Genomic DNA, 23,635 nt, shown 5'->3' with positions numbered 1-23,635 from the left:
CCTTGTCACACATCCAACTTCTCCACCAAATTTTCTCCAAATCTGTCCACAACCTTTGAGATATCCTGTTCACAGACAGACAAACTGACAAAAACACAGACAGTGGTGAAAACATAACCTCCATTCACCTTCGGTGGCAGAGGTAATAGGAGCACAACAGAGCTGGAGAAATTGTCGTACAGTCGTATTCGTGTTGTCGTACAGAAAAAAAATAACCTGGTGAGTGGAGAGGGCTACTCGGAAGAAAACAGGACCATTCAGCCTTATAAGAGATTGTGGTTAATCCCATGGAGCATCGAAATGTTTCGAATTCAACCATTCTCCACGTGTCTGATGTTCAGTGAGATTGCTGTCACGATGGTGTGGCACATGCATCATGGACCAAAAGGCTTTTTCCTCTTGTCTTGATTTCCTAATGTTACAATATAAACTCAATATGTCTTGTACAATATGAACTGCCTTTCCTCCAAAATAAGTTTCTGCTCACACTAAGTAACCCAAAAACCAAAAGATTTCCACTGGAAGACGAACCACCTGCTCGATCAAGAAGTCAAGCTGTGATTCTCCATGATTACATGGTCAAAGTATTCAGTTTGATCTGGAGAGAAGGGCTATTATTAATCAGTTAACAGTCAGTCAAATTTCTATATGCATCTTTAAATTCGAAGCAAAGGTTGGGAGGATACTCGAGAAGTATGCACACTTCCCTCCAAGCTGTTTAGCTTTTCGTGCTCGCCCGGCATTTTGGGCTCGTCCGTCATTTCATTTCGAGCTCGTCCGCCATTTTGGGCTCGTCCGCCATTTCGAGCTCGTCCGCCATTTCGTGTGCTCGCCTGCCATTTCGGGCTCGTCCGCCATTTTGAGCTCGTCCACCATTTCGGGCTCGTCCGCCATTTCCGTGCTCGCCCGCCATTTCGAGCTCGTCCGCCATTTCGGGCTCGTCCGCCATTTCGGGCTCGTCCACCATTTCGGGCTCAAATCCGCCATTTCGTGCTCGCCCGCCATTTCGAGCTCATTCACCATTTCAAACTCGTCCGTCATTTCATTTCGAGCTCGTCCGCCATAACAGAGACAGGTGATCATCCTCTCTAATGGAAAGGACATTCCAGGCACCCACCCGAAGTGACAGCCTCAGGTTAACCCAAGGAGACCGTCGTCTGGTGTACGAAACCTGAGCACCACTAGGACACACGTGACCGTAATCTGACCCGGGAAGGTTACCCCGTGGTTTTCCTTCTATCATCATGAATGAGGGTCCCGAAGGGTCCCGAATTAACTTTTTCCTCAAAAGTTGATGGAATCAATCGGAACTTGCACAGACACAACGTCAGGGTTCCCTCATTAATCCCTGAAAGTTTCAGCTTCCTCGGTCAAATCCTCCCGGAGGAGTAGGTGATACATACCCACCTACATACCCACATACCCATATATATATATATATATATATATATATATATATATATATATATATATATATATAACTCCGTTATGGAGGGAAGATTGTCGATAAAGACAAAAACAGAAAATAAAGAACGTTGATTCGCATCGAGGAAATGATCATCGACGAACTCGGACTCGATTTTCCACTTTCCCAACACAATCTGAAACACAAACAATCCGTTAAAACGAAACGTTCAATCTTTGTATTTATTTTAAATCATGGACACGTGATGTGGCGGGAACCAATCAGACACCGCGATCTCCCTGTTCGCTTTTTCCCCAAACAGCTCGCGGTCTTCACTCGGTTACCACAGCGTACCGTCCTTCACCGACACGACGTGCGGTCCACCATGACCCGAGATCTCAGAGCGAACACCTCGGGATCCGCGGGAGGTTCTCCGGGAGACCGCGGGTCCATGGTAGGTTCACCCGAGACCCGGTACGTGACGTTCACTCCGTACCGAGAACTTGTGTTTCCCGTACTGATCCGTGCTGTGTACTAACATAGAAACTCATTGATTTAGTGAAAGTCACGATGTCTGGAGCGGAGCCCGAATTGAATTGTGAATGGATATCCTATACGCTGACATGTTACCCTCCCTCCCTCTTGTACATGTATGACATCATTTTATACCTCATCACTTCATTCCTCTTTAATCTCGTTTACAACAAATCAGATGAAGATTTACTTGTGATTATGGGCCTCTGCACCGGCACACAATGGCCTGTTCTTGAGGACTGCAGTGGCATCTTTAACGTCCTCGATGAATCACTGGATGAGAAGACAAGATACTTACCTTTGCTTTCAGAGGAAGGTATGCTCACTGATGCAACACCTTCCTGTGCATCACCAGGTTGGGAGTTTATAGCTCGTCCTGTAACAACCTTATATTTGGCCAAATTATCTTCAATATTATATTTAAAGATGTAAAGGTTGAACTTAGTTACCACGAAACCAGTTCACTGTTTGTAAAGCAGAGTGTGAGAGTTTACCAGGAAACTAATTAATTTTGCTCGATGGATGGAAGTCACAAGTTCAAGGTCAAAGTTTGACCCAAAATCATTTTTCACGAAATTTTACCCTCAAGCTGTGACCTCGACCTTTTGACCTGCTGTAAGAACTGTTATGAAACCATTGTTACGGGATAGGTGTGTTTGTACCGATAAAATATAAAAGTATACCTGGTGTTGGTTTAATGGTTGGGGTGGTGGGCTTGGTTTACATGGGTCCTCAGTTCAAATCCCACTTGGCTGTTGAATTAATACCAGGTGGGGTTGATTCAGCTTGTCATTCTTCTGAGGTTGGCAAAGTGATACCAGCTTGCTGGGATGATTGAGCCGTTTGAGTATCCTGTGTCAGAGTGGTCACCTGTCCAGGATTGTTTCCAATAACCCAGGTAACTGCTGTAGCAGCACTGATGCTCTCTCTGTACAGAGTGTGGTCTTCATGGATGGATCATAAAGGACACGTTTAACAACATCACCCATCACTGAGGGTCAGGGACTTGAATTCTCATGACCACCTGACTAATTAAATAATTTATAGATAATCATAACCTCTTTTAATTGAGGAAAGTGTGAAAATGTAAAATTTAAAGCTTAATTCGTGTTTGTTTACTTGTTTACCAGCAAATACTTCCTGTTGCTTCGCTGATGGGAATATTCAAGATAGGAGGGAGAGTGGGAAGGGGAAGAGGGAGAGGAGTGAGGGGACGAGGAAAAGGAGGGATGGGAAGGATAGAGGCGAGGAGGGAGGTGAGAGGGGAAGAGGGAGAGAGGGGGAGGGAAGGATAGAGGAGGAAGAAGGTTGGAGAGAGAAGAAAAGGGGTGGGATAGTGAGGGATAGGGATGATAGAGAGTGATAGGGGTGAGAGGGGGAGGGGAGGGGGGAAAGTGTGGCGGGGGAGAGGAGGGAATTGACTGAATGCAATGTGTTCTTCGGTATTTGAATAGGAAAATGAATTATCTAAAACTTGTCCTTGTCCGATTTTTCATTTTCCTCCCAAGGTCAAGGTTACAAGGTCAAAAACTTAGAAAACTGCGAATTTTGATGTAAAAATCATTCAATCGCCCAAACTTTGAGAGCGAGGATGACAATATTTTTATGCACAATCCTGAGGTCATTCCCCCACCTAAATTATTGAAACCATTTTGCTCTATCTCGAACACCTTGCCCGTGGCGCCTCCTTCAAGTTTGTTTTTACGCTGATTTCATCAAAGTATGGATAATCCGAGGAGTGCAAAATCCCATATAGCCTATATGACGTTATATTGTTCCTGGAATGTTCCAGAGGAAGTTTTGCCACCAAAGGTCATAATCCTTGACCTTTGACCTTCAAAGGCCACAAAGGTTAAATTTTCAAAGTTGTTGGAATCGAACCGGGTTTTCGACCTTGTTCGACGAACTAACTCCAAGAAGCTATAGCACGTATCCTGTTTCCTTATTTTAATGTCCACAACATTGTTTTGTGACCTTTAAAGGTTTGGCAAAGGTCAAAATTTGAAAGTTGTCATCAAACTTGTTCAATACGTCATTATGCCAACAAAATTCGCCGGCCATGAAATGAAAATGTTTATGACTGCTTTTGGGCCTCACTGGCCTTAAATGCAGTGAATAAATAATAATAATAATAATAATAATAATAATAATAATAATAATACCGTGACCAAATTACCTTGTGACCGTTTTACCGTGACCAAGTTTCCCGTGGCCAAGTTTCTCGTGACCAAATTACCTTGTGACCGTTTTACCGTGACCAAGTTTCCCGTGGCCAAGTTTCTCGTGACCAAATTTCCTGTGACCAAATTACCTACATTCGAACAGAGACGCGTCGAGTGGCAGGGGTTTTCCCTGCACGACCATAACCGCCCAGAAAGGGCGGCGGATCCATGGAGGTCCCTGTCCAATCAGGACGATCAGCGCGTCAGCCCCGCCCCACTCAGAGTCTCAAAGTGTGAGTGTTTGCAGAGTTGTCGAGTTCGGAGGGTTCATAATTCAGAGTTGGGAGTTCTTTGGAGGGAGCAGTTCTTGGAAGGCAGTTTGGGTTGGTTTTGTTGCTTAAATTTTTTATTTGTTTATTTATTTGTGCAGAGATCTCAGGATCGGAGTGGAATTTGCATCCCATTCACATACGTGACGAAGATTCAGTGTGTTTTAAAATGAGTGTAACTTTTAATGGAACCAACTTGCTTCCCGTTCTCTTCTTGGTTTAATGGAACCAACCAACACCAATGGAACCATAAGGTGTACAATTGTTTTCTCTTTTCTTTACTTCAGGGATTTCAAGGAAAAACTGGGCCACCTGGTCCTCCAGGAGTCATCGGACCTCAGGTAAAGACAAGAGTAAGTTCATCAATAATATATTTTCCTGGAAGCCTTCATGCCACAGACAGTGATGGAATGATTTATTTCCCATTGATAGACGATGATATATGAGTGTGTTCTGTCTGATTTCACAATTGGTGAATCTTTGAGATATTAGATGCAGCACTCACAACATCCTTCTGAGGACATGGGAAGTCTGCTTCCTTTCACTCTTCACATGTATTATTGTCCTTTTATCCACAAGAGTGGAAGAATTAATGAGTGGCAGGAATCGAATCCTTGGTGTGTGTGTGTGTGTGTGTGTGTGTGTGTGTGTGTGTGTGTGTGTGTGTGTGTGTGTGTGTGTGTGTGTGTGTGTGTGTTTACACAGTTGTTTCGATGTATGTGTGCACATTAAATGTGTGTAAATTTACAACTGTGTGTGTGCGGGTCATTGTGTACGCATGTGTATAATTGTTGGAGTGAAGTGTTGAAGTGACAGTATAATTGGACTTGATCACAGGTGTTATTTGTGATCAGTGTTATCATTATGTTAATTAAATGACAGTTTTAGAGTTGTAATTGTATTTTTTGTAAGTTTTGTTTTTTCTCATTGCTTTTTAGGGTTCAACAGGTCAGACTGGACCCATGGGAGAGCGGGGTCACCCTGGCCCTCCTGGCCCACCGGGTGAGTTGGGACTGCCAGGTCCAGATGGAAAAGATGGCATGAAGGTCGGAAATAACAGTTGTATGTTTATACTGCAATTCAATTTTTAGTTAAAGCAACGACAACAACAACAACAACAACAACAACAAATAAGGGGTTGGGAGGAATTTGGGTGTTGAAATGTGTTTCGATAAACACATTTCAACAATCCCATATGGCCTATATGAAATGTGTTTCACTCCACCTCCTCAAATCCTCAACTGCCTTCTTCCTTGTCTCTTGTCCCCCCTCTCCCCCAGCACCACAGAGCCTTTTCTCCACCTCATTCGGCCCCCTCCCCTCGCTATTCTGCAATATCCCACACTCTTTCAGCAACTCTCCTTTCCTCCCCTCGTCCCTTGTCCTACCCTCCCCCTCCCCTCCACCTCCTGCACCCAAAGCCTCCTCCCCTACCTCTTCATTAAAAGTGTGGACCTCAAATATCCGGGGCCTTCGCTCAAACAATTCAGATCTTTCCATACAGGTTGCCACTGACAAACCAGACATTATCTGCCTAACAGAAACTTTCCTCTCCCAAGACGTGTCTGACTCCCAAGTATCTCTCCCTGGCTACTCCCTCTTACGGTATGACAGACCTGAGCCTCGTCCTGGTGGAGGTGTTGCTCTCTTCATCAAAGACTCTATTCCTCACTCTCCATGCACTGCTCTCACTCCCCGACACCCCCAGGAATACCTCTGGCTTCGGCTTCCCCTCCACTCCCACCTCATGTTTATATGTGTCCTGTACCGTCCACCGAACAGTGATGACTCCATCTACACCTCACTATCCGAAAACATGGACCATCTTCTATCTTCATCCAAACTCTCTCTCCTCTTATGTGGTGACTTCAATTGTCATCACGCCAGTTGGCTCGGTGTGGGTACCTCTCTCACCTGCCATGGCACCTCAGCAAAAGCTTTCTGCGACTCATTGGGACTGACTCAATCGGTCAACTTCCCGACCCGGATCTCAACCAATGGTACTCCATCTCTTCTGGATCTGATTTTGACAAATTTCCCTGACAATATCTGCTGCTCTTCCTTCGCTCCAATTCGTTCTTCTGACCACGTCCTTGTTAAAGTGGACATCTCTCTGGCTGTTATCAGAGAACCACCTCACCGCCGTCGAGTCTGGCATTTCACTCAAGCCGACTGGCAGGGTCTCCGAGCAGCCATCAAACTTACAGACTGGTCTCCTATCACTACTTTCTCAAACATCAACTCATCCTGGGAATTCTTTCAAAGAAACTTGCTCTCCCTCATGCACACATTTATCCTGTCTCGTGTTCAGTTGTCTTACCCTTCCTCCCGCCCTTGGTTTACTGAAGCTTGTGGCGAGGCAGTTGTCCTGAAACTTGCCTTTGCCTCGTGGAAAGCAAACCCAACTGAGGGCAATTTCAGTTCTTTCCACAAAGCTCGGAACAAGTGTGTATCTACCCTCAGGAGAGCCAGAAAACAACATCTTTCTCATCTCAAGTCTGAACTCTCAAACCTCTCTCCCTCCTCAAAATCCTGGTGGCGTTTAATCAAATCTGTTTCTGGTGTATGTTCCCCCTCCATCCCTTCCCTTACCTCAAATGGCCGCACTGCTGATTCCACACGTGATAAAGCTGAATGTCTAAACTCGGTGTTTGCAGCTAAATCTTGTGTCCTAAACCCATCACTATCTCTACCCACTTTACCCAGTCGCACCCAACTGTCCCTGGACTCTGTATCCTTTTCTCCTGACAAGGTGGAGAGCTTGCTTTCAAACCTCGAATGGATTCTGCAACCGGTCAGACGGCATCAGCCCACGTGTCCTGAAAGCCTGCTCTTCTGCTCTTGCTCACCCTCTCTCTGTTCTATTCACCCTCTCATTTGCCCAAGGTCATCTGCCATCTGCTTGGAAATCTGCTAACATCACTGCCCTGCATAAAAAGGTGCAAAAACAGATCCCTATAACTACAGACCAATCAGCCTTCTCCCAATCATCAGCAAGGTGATGGAATCCATCATCGCTTCAGACATGAAATCCTTCCTCTTCTCCAATGGCTTGATTTCCAATCATCAATTTGGTTTCAGACAAGGTCACTCTACCCTGGATATGCTTCTTCTGCTCTCCCATCAATGGATGGAGGTCCTCAATGCCAGACAGGAAATCCGAGCCGTATCCCTGGACATATCACGTGCTTTTGACAGAGTCTGGCACCCTGCCCTGCTCACCAAACTCTCTTCCCATGGTATTCAAGGCCATCTCCACTCATGGCTCGCAGACTTCCTCTCCTGTCGCAGTCAACGTGTGGCCCGAAATGGAGTTCTTTCATCCCCTCTTCCTGTGCAGGCTGGAGTTCCTCAAGGTAGCGTTCTGGGCCCTGTTCTTTTTCTGGTTTTCATCAATGATCTCTCGGACTCTCTGGAAAATGCTCTATTTCTCTTTGCCGACGACTCCACCCTCTGCCGCACCATCTGTCATCCCTCAGACCGGCAAGCAGCAGCTTCTTCACTCACTGCAGATCTGGATAAAATCACAAACTGGTCCAACACGTGGAACATGTCTTTCAATCCGGACAAATCTCACACTCTCACTATGTCTCTTCGAAAGGACCGTTTAGGAAACCCCCCCATCCACTTTCTCAACAATCCTCTGGAAGAAGTCTTTTCTTTCAAGCTTCTGGGTCTCACTATCTGCCATGACCTTTCCTGGGAAAGTCACATTTCCAACCTCGCCTCAAAAGCCAGTCGCCGACTGGGAATCCTCCGTCGTGCTAAGTCCTTCCTCGACCCTCTTGAGCTCCTGACCACTTACAAAGCTTTTGTCCGTAGCCTGATGGAGTACTGCTCTCCCCTCTGGGCTGGTGCTCCTGCCTCCCACCTTTCTCGGCTTCACGCTGTCGAAACCAGGGCATTTAAGATCATCGGCATCTCGCACAATGAAGCTGAGTCTTTGGGCCTCTCACTCAATCACCGCAGGTTGGTCGGTGGTCTTTCTGTCTTCTACCGACTCCTCTCCAGCCTTGCCCCCCTGCTCTCTCTGCGATTTGTCCCCACCACATTTCCACAGGGCGCTCAAGGTACGCCAACAACCCCCTTCTGGTAAAACTACCAAAATCACGAATCACTGCTCATCTTCACTCTTTCATTCCTCTTTTTTCCGCCTTTGGAATAAACTTCCTCACTCTATTCTTTCCCATTCTTCCCTCCAGGCTTTCAAAACAGCTGTTCACCACCACCTCTTATCTTCCCCCATCCAAATCCTCGATCTTTTCTACCACCGATAATCCACCCCAGCCCACTTCCTTCAATTCCCTGCTTTCCTTCCTGAAAGTCCCTGTAATGTCCATCTTCTCTTCGCCATGTTCCCGTCCCATCCCCATCCCTCTCCCTTCCACACTTCACCTAATGTGTCTGTTCCCCACTGTTGTGTCCCTTCCACTCCCGCCCCTCTTGTCTCATGCCTCCTTGCTGTGAGTTGTGTGTTTGCTCTCATACGAGCCTCGACCAAGGTATACAAAAAAAAAAATAAAAACACACATGGTGTTATTGATCCACCTATGATCAACCCACATGGTGTTTTTGATCCACCTATGATCAACCCACCTGGTGTGATTGATCCAGCTATGATCAACCCACCTGGTGTTATTGATCCTCCTATGATCAACCCACCTGGTGTTGATCCACCTCTGATTAACCCAGCTGGTTTTATTGATCCACCTGTGATCAACCCACTTGCTTTTATTGATCCACCTATGATCAACCCACCTGGTGTTGTTGATCCACCTCTGATCAACCCACCTGGTGCTGCTAATCCACCTATGATCAACCCACCTGGTGTTGTTGATCCACCTATGATCAACCCACCTGGTGTTATTCATCCACCTATGATCAACCCACATGGTGTTGATCCATCGATGATCAACCCACCTGGTGTTGTTGATCGACCTATCATCAACTCACCTGGTGTTGTTGATCCACCTCTGATCAACCCACCTGGTTTTGTTGATCCACCTCTGATCAACCCACCTGGTTTTATTGATCCACCTGTGATCAACCCACCTGCTTTTATTGATCCACCTATGATCAACCCACCTGGTGTTATTGATACACCTATGATCAACCCACCTGGTGTTATTGATCCACCTATGATCAACCCACCTGGTGTTATTGATCCTCCTATGATCAGCCCACCTGGTTTTGTTGATCCACCTATGATCAACCCACCTGGTTTTATTGATCCACCTATGATCAACCCACCTGGTGTTGATCGACCTATGATCAACCCACCTAGTGTTGATCCACCTATGATCAACCCACCTGGTGTTATTGATCCACCGATGATCAACCCATCTGGTGCTTCTGATCCACCTATGATCAACCCACCGAGTGTTGTTGATCCACCGATGATCAACCCACATGGTGTTGATCCATCGATGATCAGCCCACCTGGTGTTGTTGATCCACCGATGATCAACCCATCTGGTGCTTCTGATCCACCTATGATCAACCCACCGAGTGTTGTTGATCCACCGATGATCAACCCACATGGTGTTGATCCATCGATGATCAGCCCACCTGGTGTTGTTGATCCACCTATGATCAACCCACCTGGTGTTGATCCATCGATGATCAGCCCACCTGGTGTTGTTGATCCACCTATGATCAACCCACCTGGTGCTACTGATCCACCTATGATCAACCCACCTGGTGTTGTTGATCCACCAATGATCAACCCACATGGTGTTGATCCATCGATGATCAACCAACCTGTTGTTGTTGATCCACCTATGATCAACTCACCTTGTGTTATTGATCCACCTATGATCAACCCACCTGGTGTTATTGATCCACCTATGATCAACCCACCTGGTGTTATTGATCCACCTATGATCAACCCACCTGGTTTTATTGATCCACCTATGATCAACCCACCTGGTGTTGATCCACCTATGATCAACCCACCTGGTGTTATTGATCCACCGATGATCAACCCACCTGGTGCTACTGATCCACCTATGATCAACCCACCGAGTGTTGTTGATCCACCTATGATCAACCCACATGGTGTTTCTGGTGCAGGGATAATGTGGAATGTCATGTTAAGCATGTTCAGTTTGTCGTTTTAAGGGTTCACTGGAGTATCACGTGACACTGTGGTCCCTGCAGGTGGATCACACAGAGGACGGTGAAAACACGTCGAATTGCGCCATTTCCCTTTGAGATATCACGATGTACAGTACATACTGTACATCGTTTTGGCCCCACCTTTCAATGGTGAAGAATTACTTGAAAAATTAAAAAATATTCTCGGATCCGCATCCGGATCTTCACCAAAATCGGATCAGTTCGTCCTTGTCTCACACCCAACCTGTCCACACCAAGTTTCATCGGAATCCATGCACACCGTTTTAAGATATCCTGCTCACAGACAAAAAGACAAACAAACAGGTGAATACTGAACGGACGTCCACGTTCGGTGGCACAGGTAACGAGAAATTCCCTGACTGGGGTCTCGTGCCCACACTCGAAGTCTCATGTGCACACTCAGGGTCTCGTGCCCACACTCGGGGTCTCATGTGCACTCTCAGGGTCACGTGCCCACATTTGGGGTCTCATGTGCACACTCAGGGTCTCGTGCCCACACTCGAGGTCCCGTGCCCACACTTAGGGTCTCGTGTCCACACTCGGGGTCTCATGCTCACACTCGGGGTCTCGTGTAAACACCTGCGGTCTCGTGTCCACACTCGGGGTCTCTTGCCCACACTCGGGGTCTCGTGCCCACACTCGGGGTCTCTTGTGCACACTCAGGGTCTCGTGCCCACACTCGAGGTCCCGTGCCCACACTTAGGGTCTCGTGTCCACACTCGGGGTCTCATGCCCACACTCGAGGTCCCGTGCCCACACTTCGGGTCTCGTGTCCACATTCGGGGTCTCATGTGCACACATTCGGGGTCTCATGTGCACACATTCGGGGTCTCATGTGCACACTCAGGGTCTCGTGCCCACATTCGAGGTCCCGTGCCCACACTTAGGGTCTCGTGTCCACACTCGGGGTCTCATGCCCACACTCGGGGTCTCGTGTAAACACCTGGGGTCTCGTGCCCACACTCGGGGTCTCTTGCCCACACTCGGGGTCTCGTGCCCACACTCGGGGTATCTTGCCCACACTCGGGGTCTCGTGTCCACACTCGGGGTCTCGTATAAACACTCGGGGTCTCGTGTCCATACTCAGGGTCTCGTGGAAACACTCGGGGTCTCTTGCCCACACTCGGGGTCTCGTGCCCACACTCAGGGTCTCGTGCCCACATTCGAGGTCCCGTGCCCACACTTAGGGTCTCGTGTCCACACTCGGGATCTCATGCCCACATTCGGGGTCTCGTGTAAACACCTGGGGTCTCGTGCCCACACTCGGGGTCTCGTGTAAATACTCGGGGTCTCTTGCCCACACTCGGGGTCTCGTGCCCACACTCGGGGTCTCTTGCCCACACTCTGGGTCTCGTGTCCACACTCGGGGTCTCGTGCCCACACTCCGGATCCGGATCCGGATCTACACCAAAATTGAATTGATTAGTCTTTATCACACACCCAACCTGTCCACCAAGTTCCGGCTTCATTCGTCCATAACCTTATGAGAGATCCTGCTATATATCGATTTTGGCCCGATCTCTCAATGGGAAAGAATCACTGAAAAACATTCAAGTATCGGGATCCCGATCTTCACCAAAATATAATCATTTCATCCTTGTCACACATCCAACCTCTCCACCAAATTTTCTCCAAATCTGTCCACAACCTGAGATATCCTGTTCACAGACAGACAAACTGACAAAAACACAGACAGTGGTGAAAACATAACCTCCATTCACCTTCGGTGGCAGAGGTAATAGGAGCACAACAGAGCTGGTGAAATATTTCAAGACCACCAATGCCTCTGGTATAGAGAGAAGGTTTTAATGGTTTAAAGGAGGGGAATCTTGGAAGTGACAGCAGTTGTGTGAAGTTTGGAGCTCTTTTCATGACAGATCATTGTAAGCCTTTCATACCATGATACTTGACAAAGGACCTCCCCTTTCTCAGAATCACAAGGCAGCAGTGGGCTTTGGAGGCCAAATCGCAGATATCATCTGTCCAATTAGACAATATGTTGTTTATTTTGAGATTTGGGAGTTTGAGAAAGTGCTCATCTTCAAGAAAAATATGTGAGGACGAGGAGTGTGCGTTGGGGTTGAGATAGGGTGGGAGGGGAGGGGGGATGAGGGGGGGGGAGTCGTATTGTCGTACAGAAAAAAAAACCTTGTGGTGAGTGGAGAGGGCTACTCGGAAGAAAACAGGACCATTCAGCCTTATAAGAGATTGTGGTTAATCCCATGGAGCATCGAAATATTTCAAATTCAACCATTCTCCACGTGTCTGATGTTCAGTGAGATTGCTGTCACGATGGTGTGGCACATGCATCATGGACCAAAAGGCTTTTTCCTCCTGTCTTGATTTCCTAATGTTACAATATAAACTCAATATGTCTTGTACAATATGAACTTGTACAATATGAACTTGTACAATATGAACTTCCTTTCCTCCAAAATAAGTTTCTGCTCACACTAAGTGACCCAAAAACCAAAAGATTTCCACTGTAAGGCGAACCACCTGCTCGATGAAGAAGTCAAGCTGTGATTCTCCATGATTACATGGTCAAAGTATTCAGTTTGATCTGGAGAGAAGGGCTATTATTAATCAGTTAGCAGTCAGTCAAATTTCTATATGCATCTTTAAATTCGAAGCAAAGGTTGATAGGATACTCGAGAAGTATGCACACTTCCCTCCAAGCTGTTTCGCTTTTCGTGCTCGCCCGGCATTTTGAGCTCGTCCGCCATTTCGAGCTCGTCCGCCATTTCGAGCTCGTCCGCCATTTCGAGCTCGTCCGCCATTTCGAGCTCGTCCGCCATTTCGAGCTCGTCCGCCATTTCGGGCTTGTCCGCCATTTCTGGCTTGTCCGTCATTTCGGGCTTGTCCGCCATTTCGAGCTCGTCCGCCATTTCGGGCTTGTCCGCCATTTCGGGCTTGTCCGCCATTTTGGGCTCGTCCGCCATTTCGAGCTCGTCTGCCATTTCGTGCTCGTCCGCCATTTCGTGCTCGTCTGCCATTTCGAGCTCGTCTGCCATTTTGGGCTCGTCCGCCATTTTGAGCTCGTCCGCCATTTCGTGCTAGTCCGTCATTTCGGGCTCGTCCGTCATTTCGGGCTCGTCCGCCATTTTGAGCTGGCCCTGCCATTTCAAACTCGTCCGCCAATTCGAGCTCATTCACCATTTCAAACTCGTCCGTCATTTCATTTCAAGCTCGTCCGCCATAACAGAGACAGGTGATCATCCTCTCTTATGGAAAGGACATTCCAGGCACTCACCCGAAGGACAGCCTCAGGTTAACCCAAGGAGACCGTCGTCTGGTGTACGAAACCTGAGCACCACTCGGACACACGTGACCGTAATTTGACCCGGGAAGGTTACCCCGTGGTTTTCCTTCTATCATCATGAATGGGGGTCCCGAAGGGTCCTGAATTAACTTTTCCCTCAAAAGTTGATGGAATCAATCGGAACTTGCACAGACACAATGTCGGGGTTCCCTCATTAATCCCTGAAAGTTTCAGCTTCCTCGGTCAAATCCTCCCGGAGGAGTAGATGATACATACCCACCTACATACCCACATACCCATATATAACTCCGTTATGGAGGGAAGATTGTCGATAAAGACAAAAACAGAAAATAAAGAACGTTGATTCGTATCGAGGAAATGATCATCGACGAACTCGGACTCGATTTTCCACTTTCACAACACAATGTGAAACACAAACAATCCGTTAAAACGAAACGTTCAATCTTTGTATTTATTTTAAATCATGGACACGTGATGTGGCGGGAACCAATCAGACACCGCGATCTCCCTGTTCGCTTTTTCCCCAAACAGCTCGCGCTCTTCACTCGGTTACCACAGCGTACCGTCCTTCACCGACACGACGTGCGGTCCACCATGACCCGAGATCTCAGAGCGAACACCTCGGGATCCCCGGGAGGTTCTCCGGAAGACCGCGGGTCCATGGTCGGTTCACCCGAGACCCGGTACGTGACGTTCACTCCGTACCGAGAACTTGTGTTTCCCGTACTGATCCGTGCTGTGTACTAACATAGGAACTCATTGATTTAGTGAATGTCACGATGTCTGGAGCGGAGCCGGAATGAATTATGAATGGAAATCCCATCCATGACATGTTACCCTCCCTCCCTCTTGTACATGTATGACATCATTTTATGCCTCATCACTTCATTCCTCTTTAATCTCGTTTACAACAAATCAGATGAAGATTTACTTGTGATTATGGGCCTCTGCACCGGCACACAATGGCCTGTTCTTGAGGACTGCAGTGGCATCTTTAACGTCCTCGATGAATCACTGGATGAGAAGACAAGATACTTACCTTTGCTTTCAGAGGAAGGTATGCTCACTGATGCAACACCTTCCCTGTGCATCACCAGGTTGGGAGTTTATAGCTCGTCCTGTAACAACCTTATTTTAGGCCAAATTATGTTCAATATTATATTTAAAGATGTAAAGGGTGAACTTAGTTACCACTAAACCAGTCGGCTGTTTGTAAAGCAGAGTTAGTGAGAGTTTACCAGGAAACTAATTAATTTTGCTCGATGGATGGAAGTCACAAGTTCAAGGTCAAAGTTTGACCCAAAATCATTTTTCACGAAATTTTAACCTCAAGCTGTGACCTCGACCTTTTGACCTGCTGTAAGAACTGTTATGAAACCATTGTCACGGGATAGGTGTGTTTGTACCGATAAAATATAAAAGTATACCTGGTGTTGGTTTAATGGTTGGGGTGGTGGGCTTGGTTTACATGGGTCCTCAGTTCAAATCCCACTTGGCTGTTGAATTAATACCAGGTGGGGTTGACTCAGCTTGTCATCCTTCTGAGGTTGGCAAAGTGATACCAGCTTGCTGGATGATTGAGCCGTTTGAGTATCCTGTGTCAGAGTGGTCACCTGTCCAGGATTGTGTCCAATAACCCAGGTAACTGCTGCAGCAGCACTGATGCTCTCTCTGTACAGAGTGTGGTCTTCATGGATGGATCATAAAGGACACGTTTAACAACATTACCCATCACTGAGGGTCAGGGACTTGAATTCTCATGACCACCTGACTCATTAAATAATTTATAGTTAATCATCACCTCTTTTAATTGAGGAAAGTGTGAAAATGTAAAATTTAAAGCTTAATTCGTGTTTGTTTACTTGTTTACCAGCAAATACTACCTGTCGCTTCGCTGATGGGAATATTCAAGATAGGAGGGAGAGGGGGAAGGGGAAGAGGGAGAGGAGGGAGGGGACGAGGAAAAGGAGGGATGGGAAGGATAGAGGCGAGGAGGGAGGTGAGAGTGGATGGAGGTGAGAGGGGAAGAGGGAGAGAGGGGGAGGGGAAGGATAGAGGAGGAAGAAGGTTGGAGAGAGAAGAATAGGGGTGGGATAGTGAGGGATAGGGATGATAGAGAGTGATAGGGGTGAGAGAGGGGAGGGGAGGGGGAAAGTGTGGCGGGGGAGAGGAGGGAATTGACTGAATGCAATGGGTTCTTCGGTATTTGAATAGCAAAATGAATTATCTAAAACTTGTCCTTGTCTGATTTTTCATTTTCGTCCCAAGGTCAAGGTCACAAGGTCAAAAACTTAGAAAACTGCGAATTTTGATGTAAAAATCATTCGATCGCCCAAACTTTGAGAGCGAGGATGACAATATTTTTTATGCATAATCCTGAGGTCATTCCCCACCTAAATTATTGAAACCATTTTGCTCTATCTCGAACACCTTGCCCGTGGCGCCTCCTTCAAGTTTGTTAACCTCCGCCATCTTCGAAGATGGATGGAGGTTGCTGTTTTCACCCCTTTCTGTTTGTTTGTTTGTTTGTGAACAGTATTACGGAAAAACTCCTCGACGGATTTCGACGAAACTTGGTGAGCGGGGGGGGGGGGGTTAGGTATGGTCCAAGGATCATGCCATTAAATTTTGGACTTGGTCCCCCCCCCCCCAAAAAAAAATTGTTGAATTTTTTTTTTTTGCATTTCTGCATGTTTTAAGTGATTTCCAACCCCCCAAAAAATAGAGAATTTTTTTGCATTTCTACATGTTTTCAGTGATTTCCAACCCCCCCCAAAAAAATTACCCCCCCCCAAAAAAATTTGGAGAAAAAAAAATATTTTTTTTTGCATTTCTTCATGTTTTAAGTGATTTCCAACCCCCCCAAAATTGTTCGAGAAAAATTTTTTTTTTTGCATTTCTACATGTTTTAAGTGATTTCCAACCCCCCAAAATTGTTACCCCCCCCCAAAAAAGACAAATTTTTTTTTTTTTGCATTTCTACATGTTTTAAGTGATTTCCATCTCCCCCAAAAAAAATTGTTGGAGAAAAAATTGTTAGAGAAAAAAGTTTTTTTTGCATTCCTACATGTTTTCAGTGATTTCCAACCCCCCAATTGTTATTATTGTTATTAACCCCCCAAAATAATTGTTAGAGAAAAAAATTTTTTGCAACTTTTTTTTCAACAAAATTTCGATTTCTTTTTTTTGCATTTCTACATGTTTTAAGTGATTTCCAACCCCCGCCCAAAAAAAAATGTTGGAGAAAAGAACTATAACTGTCAGCACTGTTGACATCATATTTCATGAATAAGATATAAGGTTCACTTGAGTGACCCAGCAGTATTGGCGGCAGAGGTTTTGCACTCTCCCGAGTGCTCCCCCTCTAGTTTTTACGCTGATTTCATCAAAGTATGGATAATCTGAGGAGTGCAAAATCCCATATAGCCTATATGACGTTATATTGTTCCTGGAATGTTCCAGAGGAAGTTTTGCACCAAATAATCCTTGACCTTTGACCTTCAAAGGTCACAAAGGTTAAATTTTCAAAGTTTTTGGAATCGATCCATGTTTTCGACCTTCTTTGACGAACTAACTCCAATAAGCTATAGCACGTATCCTGTTTCCTTTCCACAACATTGTTTTGTGACCTTTAAAGGTTTTGCAAAGGTCAAATTTTGAAAGTTGTTGAACGAAACCGGGTTTTCGACACTTTGCAGCTGTTGATGGAAGGCCACGATAATTAATTATAACTTGGTCAAAAATTATCACTTTGTCTCATCCTTGACTTCTGAAACAATCTGCATCGTCAAATACCGCTCGTGAACCATCGTCGTCTTCAAACTTGTTTTATAGTTCGGTTATTTAAATCTCCAGATCTCCTCCACTTGCGGCCACAGTGTCTTTCAGCGCTTGCGCCCTCGTCTCGCGGCCGGAGTATACGAGGAAAGGTCCTCACGTGCTTGGTTCGACTTCCTCGAATTGGTCTGTATTCCAACACATCGTCGTTTCTCCAGCAAGAGGGGAACAGACAGACGTAAAGGGGGCGGGGTTTTCCCGGCTCGACCATAACCTCGCCCAGAAAAGGCGGATCCATGGAGGTCCCTGTCCAATCAGGACGATCAGTGCGTCAGCCCCGCCCCACTCAGAGCCTCAGAGTGTGAGTGTTTGCAGAGTTGTCGAGTTCGGAGGGTTCATAATTCAGAGTTGGGAGTTCTTTGGAGGGAGCAGTTCTTGGAAGGCAGTTTGGGTTGGTTTTGTTGCTTAAATTTTTTATTTGTTTATTTATTTGTGCAGAGATCTCAGGATCGGAGTGGAATTTGCATCGCATTCACATACGTAACGAAGCATCAGTGTGTTTTAAAATGAGTGGAACTTTTAATGGAACCAACTTGCTTCCCGTTCTCTTCTTGGTTTAATGGAACCAACCAACACCAATGGAACCATAAGGTGTACAATTGTTTTCTCTTTTCTTTCCTTCAGGGATTTCAAGGACAAACTGGGCCACCTGGTCCTCCAGGTGTCATTGGACCTCAGGTAAAGACAAGAGCAAGTTCATCAATAATATATTTTCCTGGAAGCCTTCATGCCACAGACAGTGATGGAATGATTTATTTCCCATTGATAGACGATGATATATGAGTGTGTTCTGTGTGATTTCACAATTGGTGAATCTTCGAGATATTAGATGCAGCACTCACAACATCCTTCTGAGGACATGGGAAGTCTGCTTCCTTTCACTCTTCACATGTATTATTGTCCTTTTATCCACAAGAGTGGAAGAATTAATGAGTGGCAGGAATCTAATCCTTGGTGTGTATGTGTGTGTGTGTGTGTGTGTGTGTGTGTGTGTGTGTGTGTGTGTGTGTGTGTGTGTGTGTGTGTGTGTGTGTGTGTGTGTGTGTGTGTGTGTTTACACAGTTGTTTCGATGTATGTGTGCACATTAAATGTGTGTAAATTTACAACTGTGTGTGTGCGGGTCATTGTGTACGCATGTGTATAATTGTTGGAGTGAAGTGTTGAAGTGACAATATAATTGGACTTGATCACAGGTGTTATTTGTGATCAGTGTTATCATTATGTTAATTAAATGACAGTTTTAGAGTTGTAATTGTATTTTTTGTAAGTTTTGTTTTTTCTCATTGCTTTTTAGGGTTCAACAGGCCAGACTGGACCCATGGGAGAGCGGGGTCACCCTGGCCCTCCTGGCACACCAGGTGAGCTGGGACTGCCAGGTTCAGATGGAAAAGAAGGCATGAAGGTCGGAAATAACAGTTTTATGTTTATACTGCAATACAATTTTTAGTTAAAGCAACAACAACCAACAACAACAACAACAACAACAACAACAAACAAGGGGTTGGGAGTAATTTGGGTGTTGAAATGTGTTTCGATAAACAGTATGAGTAAAGGTGACAACTAGATTTTGCAATTTCAGATTGATAGTTGAGGGTATAAACTGAATTTTAATCTCACTCTCCAGGGATTGATGTTGTATTGAATTATTTAACACAGGTGTTTAAACTCTGACACAAATTCAGGTAAATTGGTCTCAATGTAAAGTGATGAGAACACACTTGTTCGATCAGAAAAGTATAATTCCTGGATGCTGTCCTTCGAATAACCCAAGTGGTTTTTAATGACCTTTGTTGAACCTTTCACCTCCCAATCATCGTTTTTAATCTTACCGTTCATATTGACCCCCAGGATATCCATGGTAATCGTCATGGCCAATGAAATCTAGAGTTTATAATCTGTCCCTCACCTCTTGATCTCTCAAAATCTTGGAGTTACTCAGTGAGGACTAGAATATGGAATACCCACACTGTTGATGAGAGTGGAAATATCACGACAACACTCTCAATGTCAAACTACCAATGTTATCGTATCCATAGACTCATGAATTACCCCCCACAAGTGTGTGGATGAGGTGGTTTATTCTCATCACACCAAGCTCCTCGACGCACATTCGTGGAGCACCCAAAACCCCCACATTAACACGTCATCAACTTGGGGAAAAACACAAGCTATGGTAAAGCAAGCTCAAGACACAGCTGCTTCTTCTACTGTCTGTGTAGCATCATTGGCTGGGGGTACAGCTGTGCAACTGATGCAATACCCTCTGCTGATTCTATCAGGAATTTTTAATTTGTTCATGGTGCCAGCGATAGCTCACCTACTCTTCAAAAAGGACACCGTGGGATCTTTAACGTCCAACAACTAATCCCAGGAGATGGGACGTGTATGTTTACGTCCAACCAAGCGACGGAACACACATTTATGAATCACCCTGCCTGTGAAACACTGGGATGACAGTTTAAAGCTGGGTTTGCATTCAAAGCTAGGCTGGACAGCTTAAAAGTGAGTGTACCAACCTGTGGGCCATTCTGCCAGCCCAAGACACCCACTGTCCCCTTTTAAAAACTTAACCAAACAGGTGTGGTAATCTTAATCCTGATGAAGCAGCACTTTATGGATGGAAAGAAGTAAATTAATATCGAGGTCTCATAATAATTAGCATTCTCAGGTCTCACACTCAGAGGTCTCAGGACTTATTTGTCTCGAAAAACAAATCATGAAAATCACAATGACTAAATTATGTTTTCCTTCCATCTCATCTGTAATGCGGTCGATGAAAGACTTCCCTGGAAAGAAATCACATCATATATATACCAGAGTTCATGACTGGGAAGTTTATCATTGAGCCGGGATAAAATAGTAGGATCAATATGTCACATGACCCCCAAAAAATTGCAAGAAAACGTTTTATGGAATCTTTTTGTTTTATTTGGTCTTCAGAACAACATATTAAAAGTTACCAAAAATTGACTACCACAAAGGGTCTAAATATGGCGTCAGTAAAAATAACTAAATGGACGATTGACATCCAAACAAAAACTGATTAAAATACTCCAAAATACCAAAAGTGTTGCACAGTCTTCCCTCGAGAAATTAGTTTTGATCTGTCGAGCGTATGTTCCAACGTACCTTGTTCCGTACCTAAATATTCCACCGAATATTTAGTCTTCATTTTCATCATCTGAAACTGGCTCAGTAACCACATAACCACAGTTGCCTTCTTGGCAAGGTCCGCAAGCTCTGGTCCATTCAAGGCCATGTTTATTACAGCTACATTTCAGTATGCTCCATCCTGTAGTGCAGTTGCAATGGATCATTTTGAGCAGAATGTCTGGTGCAGGGCTCTGATGCATCATGAGTGGAATATTTTTGTCCTCTTGCACATCCAAGCCCCATTCAGTCGGGTTCATGCCGTCTTCCTTGCCCATCCAAACCATGACTTGTCGGTTCATCTGCCGAGAGTGAAGGTTTGTGACCGAGGTTGTTGGACGCAGTCTTTTGGTTGTCACGAAGGTCTCTGCGGCCACTTTCATGCAAAGGAACTTGTTGCGTAATGATGCCAAAGGGTCAGATTGGGTTCCGTTAAACTAGGACACAATTGCCTTGCAACAAGTGGTTTCTACAGTAAATTGATCTGCCATTGGTGTGCAAAAGACCTGTGAACAGGCACGCAAGACAGATTCATCCTTGATGACTTTTTGGACAACAGATTTCTTCCCCATCCCAAAGATTCTCAAAGTAGTGTCACATCCAGAGAAAGTATGAACAAACAGTAGATCAGAGCAGACATCGTCACCAAGTAACCGTTTCAGAACTTCGATTTTATAAACATTTGGTTTCCCCTTGTCTGACCTGAAGTACAGGTACTTGCAGTCCTTAGAAGTTGCATGATACAGCAGCAATACCAGCAGATCGGTGTCTTCTCCGATCAGGGTTGTTGCATTGGAGGATGTCATTGTGACGGATGCTTTCAGGATGTCCAAGTCTGCATCTCCTTCAGCTTGGATGATATGACAGCTTTTCTGCCGCAAATGTTCAGAGATCAAGTGTATGAGGTCCTGTTTGTTCATAACATTTGAGAGGAAATCTTCCTTTCTCCCAACGAATGTTGTTGTATCTGATATGTTGACCTTTTTCGAAACCAGAGCTCGACTTTGTCGCTGATTCATATTGTCCTTTGTTCTTGGTCCTCCATCATATCCATCAAAGACAACGGTGGCATTGCCGGACAAGTCTGATGTGAAAGACTCGTCGGCATCGGCAATTGAGCTGGAGGTGCTGCCTTCGGTCCATTTCAGTCGATGTAGAAGTGAACCATCATCTAGAACATAGCGATCAGTCTCTGGAATGGACTGAATAACTGCATCTTCTGATGAAGTAACATGCCATTGTATGGCGTCCAGAAGTTGTGCTTTTTCTGGATTCTGAACACGATTCTTTGCTTCAAACAAGGATGGAGGATATGGGGAAAGTTCACATTTCATTCCCTCATCGAGGCACAGATTTGCCTGCTGAGATACCACAAGGAACCTCTGAAATAACAGTGCTGGATCAATGGCTCAATCCTTGGTGATCTTTTTTGGCCTGGGCTGATGTTAGTGTCCTCACTGTAGTGTTTCATTTGTGCGAATCCGAGAAGACAGATTGACCTTCCATTTTATTCACTGTGTTTCTGCCAACAATGAAAAGGTCTTGCACATTGACATCCTCATTATCATTTATCCCTGTGATGATGTCACGAAGGGTCACCTCATCCGAGAATGGAGAATGTTGTTCAAGCTTTGTGGCAATTTTGGCCAAGTCCATCGTGTCCATGTCTATTTGTGATGCAGATTCCTCTTTGTGCTGTTCGCTCATTGTGTATACGGTTCGACAGAATTCCTGCATGGCGTAGCTGTAGCTGGAGGATACCGGAGACGACATTGTCCAAACAGCTCTTTGATGTTCAGTCATTCCACTTCCTCTTGTCAGGCCCCCTGTACATTTAATGGACCGCATCAGGGTCTGTTTGATCACCAAGTCTGATCCAAGGCCAGCCCAGCGTTGGTCGGTGCGTTGAATCACGTGGAATCCGTTTCTGAATTTCGAAAATACTGCAGAGTTTTCAGTTTCTCACGCCTGCATCTTCTGCAGGTAAAGATAAGCAGACTGCAGATGGTTGGGATGTCTAGCAACAGCAAATATCGTTAAGCAGACAGATATAGCGTGGAGTTGCATTTGCTACGACCCTGTGCAATCGGCCTCGACAAGTTCCCAGACCACTCCCAACATTTGCAGATAGTTCAGCCATAATTTGCTCGTTTTTGAACTGTTATATAATTCAGACTTTTTGGAAACTAGTGTTTGGGAAATCCATTTGATACAATCACTTTTGAGTGATGTTTCCAAGTCTATTGAACTCCCATCTGACATCGGATATTGACTGTCAAATTTTTGCACGAGGATTTTTGCACGGACTCGATTTTCCACTTTCACAACACAATCTGAAACACAAACAATCCGTTAAAACGAAACGTTCAATCTTTGGATTTATTTTAAATAATGGACACGTGATGTGGCGGGAACCAATCAGACACCGCGATCTCGAGGTTCGCTTTTTCCCCAAACAGCTCGCGCTCTTCACTCGGTTACCACAGCGTACCGTCCTTCATCCGACACGACGTCAAATCCTGGCTCATCTGCAATGACTTTAGCTGCGATCGTGGTGCATCAGACACTGACAAACAATGAGGTGTCCCCAAAATTGGTGCTGCAAAGCTTTTCCATTCATCATGTGATGAACCACAGCGTTTTCACCGCAAATCGTCTCCAAGACCTCTTTCAGGTCACTCCCATTCAGCATTACTCCTATGGCCCCCAACAGATTGAGCTCACTGAAAGTCATATTATCCCCCAAAAATTATCCTCAAAGGATTAAAGTGATCGGAAAGTGTTCAACTCATCAGA

General features: G+C 45.4%; 1 protein-coding gene across 7 annotated transcripts in view; it reads left to right on the top strand.

The window, feature by feature from the left end:
- The window catches only part of LOC147007339 (uncharacterized), a 26,740-nt gene extending 3,394 nt beyond the window's left edge, over nucleotides 1–23,346 (top strand). The window contains exons 2-8 of one of the 7 annotated variants that reach the window (XR_015054248.1): nucleotides 2,118–2,255; nucleotides 4,718–4,771; nucleotides 5,369–5,476; nucleotides 14,383–14,534; nucleotides 14,771–14,908; nucleotides 18,313–18,366; nucleotides 18,984–21,074. Coding sequence is in view for 5 of the 7 variants with exons in the window: in XM_085867299.1 (XP_085723425.1) it covers nucleotides 2,205–2,255; nucleotides 4,718–4,783; nucleotides 5,369–5,432; nucleotides 14,771–14,908; nucleotides 18,994–19,136 (462 nt within the window). In the remaining 2 variants the exon portion in view is untranslated. Of the gene's footprint in view, nucleotides 1–2,117; nucleotides 2,256–4,717; nucleotides 4,784–5,368; nucleotides 5,477–14,382; nucleotides 14,535–14,770; nucleotides 14,909–18,312; nucleotides 18,367–18,983; nucleotides 21,075–23,298 lie in introns of those variants that run through there. The other 6 variants (XR_015054247.1, XM_085867301.1, XM_085867303.1 and 3 more) reach the window with 6 other exon arrangements.
- The last annotated feature ends 289 nt before the right edge of the window (nucleotides 23,347–23,635 follow it).

This window comes from Eptatretus burgeri, unplaced genomic scaffold (assembly GCF_056783735.1).
Source record: "Eptatretus burgeri isolate ZD-2024b unplaced genomic scaffold, Ebu_testis_v1 Ebu_testis_scaffold_295, whole genome shotgun sequence".
Lineage (NCBI taxonomy): Eukaryota > Metazoa > Chordata > Myxini > Myxiniformes > Myxinidae > Eptatretus > Eptatretus burgeri.
This window is presented reverse-complemented; position numbering and strand designations above follow the sequence as displayed.